The following is a 9,885-nucleotide window of genomic DNA, read 5'->3' as shown; positions in this document are numbered from 1 at the left end:
AGGTCTTTGTTAGAAAATGTTAGTAGCATCAACATCACCAAGCAAATCTGGACTGGCTTCCTTCCACATCAATTAATTAATCCCCCCCTAGAAAGGTAGATTGTTTGATGCAGCCTGTAAGTGGCACTTATTAGTAACATGTGATGTTACGGTTGTACTAGTATATATATTCTGAGCCATCAAAATATATTGGTTCTTTGATAATTAACGAGCATTTTGCATCTGAATCACCTACTGAATATTACTGTGGTATTTTTCTCTGAATCTGTGGTATTTTTGCTAATTTTTTGTATGAAAAGAATTCTGACGACTCTTTTCAGGTAGATGGCCAAATTCGTGTTGCGCACTGGGTCTGGGTGCTTGGTTGACTGGCTGATGAAAGGAAGATGTCTGAATAATAGTATTACATGCATAGACCAGGCATGTTGTTCAAACTTCAAACCACCACATGAAGAAGAGGTCTTCCTTACCAAAAGGTAACATCGTATATGAGTACACAGATGTAGTGATTAATTATTTCATTAATTCCTCTGGAATCTCCATATGATAATTTACCCTCCTGGCAGAGCATTCGATTGATTGTTTCTTGGCTAAATTATCAAGCACTCACCTGTACTATGTTCTTGTGAATGACAGTGTTTTGAGCTAGTCATTCATTGGTTCTTTCCTTTTTCTTTTGCTGGCTGGGGTTCTCGTTTCGCCAGATTTGTAAAGCGCCCGTGGAATGGAAAGCTACTTTGCTCCCTTGGCATCCAAGTTTCTTGCTTGCTCAATTAGCTTCTCGACAGAGCAGCAGCAGCAGAAGAAGAAAATAATGTAGGTGCGTACGTCCTCCTTGCAAGCCTACTCTTTCTCTAGCCTATACTTGTGCTGGGGTGAGTCGGTGCGTGTATGCGGTGTACATTATGCGCACCTTTAGTTTGTCAAACTTCATTCCACCGTCATTCAACTCCGCCTGCATGCTGGAATTCCACACATGGCCTGCTCTGACCAAAGACCGGTCGACGTACGCCGTCGCAGCTATATGCTTCGTGACTCTGGTGGCTGGCTACGCGTCTCCTTTTGGGGGAGGAGTGATGGGATTACTACTCATACTACTTTATCTATCTGGCTAATTAAGTAGAGTGTCCATCATTCCTTGTCAGTAGCTAGCATCATCTTGCCAATATCTTATGCAAGATGTCAAGTTTGCATCTATGTAACTTGTTGCAACACCACTTCCATAATTATTTAGAAGCACATTGTGTCAAGTTAAAGACAAGTGCGCCGAACCACTACAACAAATGCAATGTTATTAGCTGTTAAAATGATCAACATATGTTCCAATGGATCTCCAGTACGACCTATCTACATGATACACGCGTAGTCGCTGGTCACCGTCAGTTTCCGCACTCCTAGCTGCTTCCGTTTTCTGCGAACTCATTCTTCAGCACCACCCCTTTGTCATCTTTCTTCTCCCCCACCCGTACACTTTCAGACTTGATCTCAGTGGCCTCTTTCTTCTTTAACTTCAGAAGATCGACAAGATCATGGAGGGCAACATCAGTGTCGTCGTTCCTCATCAGAACCTCGGCGACCTCTGCAGGCGTCACCGTCACCTCCTGGATCAGCGCCTCAATCTCTGGGTAGGTGGCATGGTAGTTGATGGAATGGTAGTTGTTGGCAAGGATTCGGAAGGCCTCCGTGGTGCAGTACCCCATGTGGATGTGCATGTCCATCCTGCCAGGCCGCAGGAGTGCTGGGTCGAGACGCTCCTTGTAGTTGGTGGTGAAGATGATGATCCTTTCCTCCCCAGTTGTCGACCACAAGCCATCAACAAAATTGAGCAGCCCAGACAATGTGACCTGTGTGTGCAGGCAGCAACCAAATTAATTTGCCATCAGCATAGGTAAGAAAGAAAGCTGTCAAAATGGAGAAGCAGAGAGGTTTGTGCATAGACGTAAGGTATTCATTCTGCAAAAATGCAAAGTTACCTTGTCTTCTGCCTTCTTCTTCTCTGTAGGACTGGACTTGGTGGCAGGTTCCTCGTCGGCTTCCTCCCGCTGCTTGAGTTCGATGGTGCAATCGATGTCCTCCACCACGAGAATGGACCGGTTGGTCATCCCGACGAGGAGCCTCCTGAGGTCTGAGTTGGAGTCGACCCCGGTGAGCTCAAGATCATAAATGTCAAACCTAAGGTGGTTGGCGATGGCGGCGATGAGGCTGGACTTGCCGGTGCCCGGCGGGCCATACAACAGGTACCCACGCTTCCACGCCTTGCCGATCCTCCTGTAGTAGTCCTTCCTTTTGATGAACCTGTCGAGGTCATCAACAATGGCCCGCTTCTGCTTCATGTCCATGGCGAGCGTGTCGAAGGTGGAGGGGTGCTGGAGGTCGATGGGGTTCCACTCGTCGCCGTACTCATTCATGTAGATGTTGAGGCTGCGCTCCTGGTCCCTGATGGCCTTGGCGGCGGCAACGATGAAGGGCAGGTACTCTTTCAGCGCCTTCTCCTTGTGGCGCTTGTGGAAGCTGACCTCGTAGGACCTGATCTCCCGCGCCCCGCCTCCGCCTCCGCTGTTGTTCTGGTCGCCCTTGACCTCCCTGGTCACCAGGTACCACCTGAACTCGGTGCCCTCGTACACGTCCGCCATCTCCTCGCCGGCCTCCATGCTGACCACCATCTTGCTGTCGGGGCCCTCCTCGTCGGAGCTGCTGACGCGGAGGCGCTGCATGGAGAGGGTGGCGCTGGTTCGCGTGGCCAGGTACGCCTTGACGGCGCCATAGACGCGGTTGCCGGACCACCCCTCGGTCTCCTCTATCACGATGGTGTGCTGCCATGTCATGCGCGAGCGGAGGCTGTTGAGGGCCGAGGAGAGCGCGTCCCGCGCCTCGGACGGCAGCAGCTCGCTCGCCAGGCTGCGGACCAACATGAGGGACGCCGCGAGGGAGGCCGCCGTCGCGATGGTCTTGTCATAGGACGGCGCCATGGGTCCTGAAGCTCTCTTGGACTCTGTTTTGATCCCTGTTCCTGATGTGGAACAGGGGTGACCTAACGGGTGTGGGTGTTTGTGTCGAATGAAGTGATCAGTGGGTCTTTTTTATAGGCGGTGGATTGGAGTGGAGGGTGGGTGATGTTTCTTGCTCTCAAAGGTAGAGGTTGTGAAGGAAGGAATAAGATCACACCTAGCAGCGTGAGAGATGTTGGTTAGAAAAAGGGAGTAGCATAATCACACCTCTAGGCAACATGTGGACTATGTTCTGGTTTGTGCTGTATATATGTATATTCTGACTGAGGCATCAATTGATTGATTCTCTGGTAATTAAATCAATTAGAGAGCATTTTGCATCTGAATCACCCACTGTATTGATTTTAGTTAGTATTCTTTTTTCCCTGTGGATTATTCGTTTCAGATGGAGCACGGAAAAGCGATCGGGGGAACTGAAAGTGGGCGTACTCTGCTTGCTTCCTTGGCATCCAAGTTGTCCAGTTTCTTCTTCGGGATCGCACAACTTTCTCCTCCCTCGTGGTCGATAGCTGTGCGGCGCAAGTTTGGGTCTCCTTTGGTTCATAGGATAAAAATGTTGTAGGAATAGGAAAATCATAGGAAGTAAGATGACATGCATCTCAATTCCTATAGAGAAAAAGATGTCATTTGATGCATATGATAGGAATTTTTTTATTGAGTCTTAGCTACTGTTTTTTTCCCTTTAAAATATGAAGGATTGATTTCTATCTTACATAGGAATAGAAATCCATTCCTACAAACCAAAGGGTCTCAAAGAAAATTTTCCTATGCAAATCCTATTCTATAGAAATCTTATGACATTCCTCCAAACCAAAAGAGGCCTTGGTTGGAAACGAGTCGGAGTCGGTTTTCTGGAAAGGAGCAGAAGCACAGAGGGTGAGGTGGTAGACACAACTCACAAGACAGCCGAAAATGCATGCATGCATGCAGGTGATGTGCCTTTTTCTGTTTTTGTTCGTCGAAAACGACTTGTCCGTTCCACTCACCGTCAATGCGTGCGTGCTGAAATTCCGTTCCACGCGTGGGCGCGCACGGACCAAGGCATGGTCGATGTGGTGCAACTGAAATGAGAATGATGGATTGCTGGTCAGGTGTGGAATGCGAGGATGATGATGAGGGAGGCTTACGTACGTTTGTTGCCGTCCGTCTTCTCCTTGTCTTTTGAGTCGCCTGATGGATCTTTGTTACTAGACACTACTGCTGCTAGTTGTTGATCCGGTTGCATTAAGAAAAAGAGACTTGATCCGGTTAATAGGAGAAACGGGCCCCAAAAACCGTACTATATGATACTGTTAATCAAGGAAAACCGGCGAATACCAAGCGTGTGGACAGGGAAAGCGTCGAGGCTCGGTTTGTCTCTGAAAGCGTCAAGGTATCTTCACCTGCATGCTGAAATTCCATTCCACGCTCAGCTCAGCCTCATGCTGATGCTCATGTGGACACACAGGGAAAGTGTCGTCGTCGTCGTTGATAGGTGATGCGATTCGACGGGCGGCCGTGGATGATACATCCTTCCTCCCTACCTTGTCAAGCGTCGCTGTCGGTAGCACAGCAGTTTATGTATTCTCCCTCTGCCTTGCACGCTAACTACTACTCGCGATCACGACCGATTATTCATGCAAACTGTAATTAATTACTGGAACCTGGTAAGGGTGTGTACAGTGCATAGCCTTAAGGTGATGGCTCGCATGCCATGTAGGATCGGATATGACGTAAAGTAGGTTTGGATAGGGAAGCAGGATCCTCTCCAGGAGGCGGGTGCTTGAAGAGAAAAAGTATGGTCCGGCGACAAAAGCTGAAAAGGCTGGAATGAAAAGTAGAGATGCATGTGTACTAAACTCATTATTTTCTATTTTTTAATGAGACCCATTAGTGATAGATTGCATTAGGGAGAAAAAATAAATGTAGATGCCTCAAATTACTTTTTGTCATGGGGCATATGTATACATATGCCACCATTGTACATGCCCTAAGTAATAATCATGCGGTGTTGTGCGAGTACAGTAGTGTACACTTTTGCATATAACGAGTACGTATTTTCTGAGTGTGGATTCGTTTCAGATGGACGCGGAATTCGTAAAGTGAAGTGGTGGAAAGCGAGTGGTGCGCGTCCTGGGCATCCAACCAAGCCTGTCATCTTGGTCGTGCGTGATGGCGCGCGCTACTTTTTCCTCCTCGCACGGAATGGAATGGAATGGATGGCGCGCCGCAAGTTTCCTTCGTGGAAAACGAATCTGAGTCGTCGGGTTTCTTTCTTGTGTCTACTTCCGTGCTTTTGTCCATTCTTGTATGCAGTACTCCCTTCGGTCTTTTTAGTTTGCATATTAGTTTTGTTTGAAATCAAAGTATCTCTACTTTGATCAAATTTATAGAAAAGTATATTGACATTCTTAATGCAAAATCAAAATTGTTGTTACATTCATTACAAATGTAGTTTCATAGTATACATATTTGATATTATAGATGTTATGCTTTTTCTCACCCATGCTGGCTAGCTCACGCGCATGGACCAAGCTAGAGGCCGGTCAACGTCGTACTACTCCAGTAGTAGTAGGTGCCAAATACTCCGGTATGCGTGATGGACGGCTACTGTCGTCGTGTTGTTTGGTTGGAAAAAGCGACATGATTGATGAGGCTAAGTTACCATCGTGTCTGTCGACCGTCCATCGTATTTTCGCATCGCCCGATCGATCGTCGTCAACTTCACTCACTTACTACTAGTTTTTTTTAAAGCATAAGAGGGTTCCCCCTCGGATTCATTATAACGAAATCATAGGACGAACAGAGATGTCCACGGACCACCTAAAACTTCTACCTGTTTGACGAGATTTTGTACTACATATAGTCGAAACTAAGGAGAATGGGTACCAACATCTTTTTCTCCCACTCCTCATAAGTTGAGGAGAAGCCTAGGATCTTTATCTTTTTTCTTTTTGTGGAGCAGGAAGTGCCCATGATTATTGCATGTGTATCATACACGTGCACAGTGTCCGTACATTGAAAATCCTGAGCGGAAGATATTTTTATGGACTAATGGCCGGGGTTAATTAATTAGCTATCCCAAGTTCTTGATGTATGTGTACGTTGGGCTGCAATTGCACTGCATGGCCATGCATATTGCGCTTCGTACGTACATGTGCTGATGCATGGCAAAACTACCCACGTTGCTAGCACATGCATGCAGTAAGATTTGATGCAACTATCGTGGGTGTACCCGTCTCGGTCAGGGCGTACGCGATTCAAGTACCCTGCCGGTGTATGAATACATACCCGAATACCCGATCAATGACGTGCCATACATTACATGCTTAATTGGTCATGCGTGTGCCACAGGTTGAAAGATAAGCATCAACGGACATATCTGTTTAACCGCTTCCGTCCATATCTCTTCCAAGAAGATCGGATCGGCCGGCTGGGGCGCAAGGCGCAGCGCCCTACCTTCCACCTGTAAATACACAGCCAGCACGAAGCACCCAGGAGGAGAACTCTCGCGGGCAGAGGAGCCAGAGGAGACGGCGTGTCCGTGGCGGCGGGGCGCTCGCCCGGCAACATGCACGCGGCTCGGCGCTGCCCGGCCACGGCAGCGCGTATGCAGGGAGGCACGGCCAGATGGACGTGCACATCCAGCCTTCATGCACGGAGCATCCGTGAGAAGAAGTCACGTCCGGGAGGGACGTAAGCATAAGGGTGTGGCGGGAGATCGCATCCGGCCAGGCTCGGGTACGAGCTCGCCTCGTGGCCCGTCTGCGTATGGGAGTAGAAGTTCGGCAGCCGAAGGCTTCTTCCTTGTGCAGGAGGCCAGCGAGCGAGCGCCGCGGGCCGGTGAAGTGTCTGTGGAGATGACGATCATCTTCTTTCATGGTTAGTTCTTCCCCTTTCTCTTCTAATCTCTTCTCGCTTCCCTCCACCTCTCTCGATGATGGTGACCGAAGCTACGGCCGCACGGCCGGATACGGAGCCAGCCGCCCTCTATCTTTTGCTACTGAAGATGACGACGTGTGCAAAGCCTTCGGTGCGCCCCACGCTCACGATGATGACGGGCTAGGACTGCCGCTTGTGCGCAGCCCTCGGTGCACTCTCCGTCAACAACTTCCACGTGCCGGCCTACCTTCAAGACGACGCCGCCGGAGTTGCCGTTCGTGTGCAACTCCCGGCGATCCCTTCATGCCGGACTCGTCACCGGCGACGATGGTGCGTCCTACGCTCAAGACGACAACGACGCCGGGGTTGTCGTTGGTGTGCAACCCTCGACGATCCCTTCATGCCAGACTCGTCACCGGCGACGGCGCGACCGTGATGGTGCGCCCTTCGCTCAAGACGATGTCGCGCCGGGGTTGCCATTCGTGCGCAATCAGTTGCGATTCCTTCACGCCGGACTCACCAACAGCAACGACGCGCCGGGGTTGCCGTTTCGTGTGCAGCCCCTGGCGATCCTTCACGCCAGACCCATCACCGACGACGACGAGCCAGGGTTGTCGTTTTGTGTGCAACCCACGGCGATCATTCACGCCGGACCATCACTGGCGACTCCCGTGAGGACGACGATGATGCACCGGGGTGCACTCTCCACCATCGACGACTCTCTCAAGGACAAGGACGACGGTGTGCCGGGGCTGTGTGCAGCCCCTGGTTCACTCTCCGCCGACGTGCCGGGGTCATGTTTCCCATGGCACACTCTCCACCCAGGACACGGCGTGCCGGGGTCGTGCAGCTCCCGGCGCACTCTCCGCCTGACTTCCACGTGTCGGCCTGCCTTGAAGACAACGACACTGGGGCTGACTCAACCCTCGACGATTCCTTTATGCCGGATTCACCACCGGCGACGATGTGTCGGGGCTGTGTAACCCCTGGTGCACCCTTCTTCCAAGGCAACGACATGTGCTGTCTACATGGCCTTGGAGCCCGCCTGAGGTCGGCGTGCTTTTTTTTCTGCACCGTGGTCGACACGGAGCCCGCCTGAAGGCGGGCATCTTCTACATCGCCTTGATGCTCGGCCGAGGTGGGACACCTACACCGCCATCGACACGAAGCCCATCGATACAGGAGCACCGTCAGTAGGGCTGGACACGAGCCGAGCCGAGCCGAGTTCAGCCCGAGCCCGGCTTTGGCTCGCCTAAAGCGAGCCGGGCTTGGCTTGGCTCATTAGTTGAACGAGCCTGTTTCTAGAGGCTCGGCTCGTTTTGCCTCTGGCTCGGTCCAGCCCGAGCAGCTTGATCAATAAAGAGAGCTAACTGCATTATCGACAGCAACAGTCTATCAACGACAGAGCAAACTGAATTTTCGACAACAACAGTTCATCAATACATCCGAGCAACAGAATTTTGAACAGCAACTACATTTCAAACCACTCTGTCGTCAGCAGCATAGATCAACAGAGAGAAAAGGGAAGAGATTTGGGGATGGTGGAGGCCTGGAGGTGAAATCAGGGAGCGACGAACGGCGGCATCCGGTGCAGCGGCGAAAGGGCACGTACCACGTCGGAGTCGACGGCGAGCCATCCAGCATCGGGTGCGGCGAGTAGGACGACGTCGAGTGGTGGCACTGGCAGGACAGCGGCGGTGCGGCAAGGCGCAAACCCTAAGCAGCGTTGGGTGCATTCGCTCGCCAGGGGAGGCACATATGAGTCGGGGTGCTCTGTAGTGGGCTTGGGCTGCTCATGTAGGCTGGCTGCTGTTGCTAGACAATGGGCTGAAAATTATCTAAAGAAACTTAACTGGGCTGCGAAACGAGCCACCGAGCTGGACCGAGCAAAAACCGGCTCGGCTCGGTCGTCGAACGGGCCGAAATATGCAGCTCGGCTCGGCCTATATTCTTGTCGGGCCGAGCTGAGTCGGGCCGAGCTGGAGCGAGTTTCGGGCTGAGCCGAAAAGCTCGCTCGAGCGTCCAGTCCTAGCCGTCAGCGCCATCCACACAGAGCTTGGCCCAGGCTTGGCTTGGTCTACGCTCCACCATCGTGGAGGTCACCCGAGGTGGGTGGCCGTCCACGCCGCCTGGCACGGGGCTTGCCCAAGGCTGGGCGCCATCTACATTTCTGCTGACACGACCCATCGTTGGGTGTTGTCTGCACCGACTCCCGCCTCGATCAGGCTATTGCGTACATCGACACGTTTGTTGAGTGTGCGATACCGCCCAAGTCTACTCCAACATCCACATCGTCGCACATCATCAACACCGTCCTAGCACCGGCGAGGCGAAGCTATACTCCGCCGACATGTCTTTCTCCGATCAAGCAAACTACTACTTGACATGCCGACGAGGCAATGTCAAGCCATCCAGTCCGACACCGACAAGGCGAACATTACTAGGCCCAGCACCGACAAGGCAAAGGCCGCCAACATCTTCATCGGATATCGGCATGGCGGAGGGTTATGGCTAAGCATAGCCGGAGCGATGGGCGTATCACTCTTTCCTTCCCCATCATCAACACATCGCCACCATCTACTCCAACATCACGGAGAAGATGAGATGTGAAGATGACGACTCGCGGACGTAATTAAACGGTTGCTTTCTGAGGCTCCATGAACCAGAATCTCACATCGCCGAAGTCATATAGGCCACGCCAGCAGGCAACGGAACGCATCCTTCATAGGGATTTTTTTACTTTTGTTTCTCGACACGAGATTAATAAAAACGTACACTTTCCCTATGTCTTTTTTTTGTGTACTATGTACACTGGCACGCCCGTGTTTATTTTATTTTTTCACGTCAAACACTACCTCCAGCAACTAAGCAGGTTCTCACAAGTTAAAAAGGACACCAACATCAAATTCGCGGACAAACAAGGGGAGGCGTGGGTGTACCTTGCAAACCACCCAGCAGCATGAACATCTGGAGACAGTCTAAAACAGATTAAGAGCATCTCCAGCCGTTGCCCCCC

General features: G+C 51.2%; 1 protein-coding gene across 1 annotated transcript; it reads right to left on the bottom strand.

Moving 5' to 3' along the window:
* Window positions 1-1,269: 1,269 nt before the first annotated feature.
* LOC119294579 (AAA-ATPase At3g50940-like) lies at window positions 1,270-3,090 on the bottom strand. The gene is made up of 2 exons (XM_037572792.1): window positions 1,974-3,090; window positions 1,270-1,844 (listed from the first exon to the last, which is right to left on the bottom strand). The coding sequence occupies exons 1-2, from the start codon at window positions 2,967-2,969 to the stop codon at window positions 1,395-1,397; spliced, it is 1,446 nt and encodes a 481-aa protein (XP_037428689.1). The 5' UTR covers window positions 2,970-3,090; the 3' UTR covers window positions 1,270-1,394.
* Window positions 3,091-9,885: the final 6,795 nt, after the last annotated feature.

Source organism: Triticum dicoccoides, chromosome 1A (assembly GCF_002162155.2).
Source record: "Triticum dicoccoides isolate Atlit2015 ecotype Zavitan chromosome 1A, WEW_v2.0, whole genome shotgun sequence".
In the NCBI taxonomy this organism is placed as follows: domain Eukaryota; kingdom Viridiplantae; phylum Streptophyta; class Magnoliopsida; order Poales; family Poaceae; genus Triticum; species Triticum dicoccoides.
Note: the sequence above shows the minus strand (reverse complement) of the source record. Positions and strands in the feature narration are given on the sequence as shown.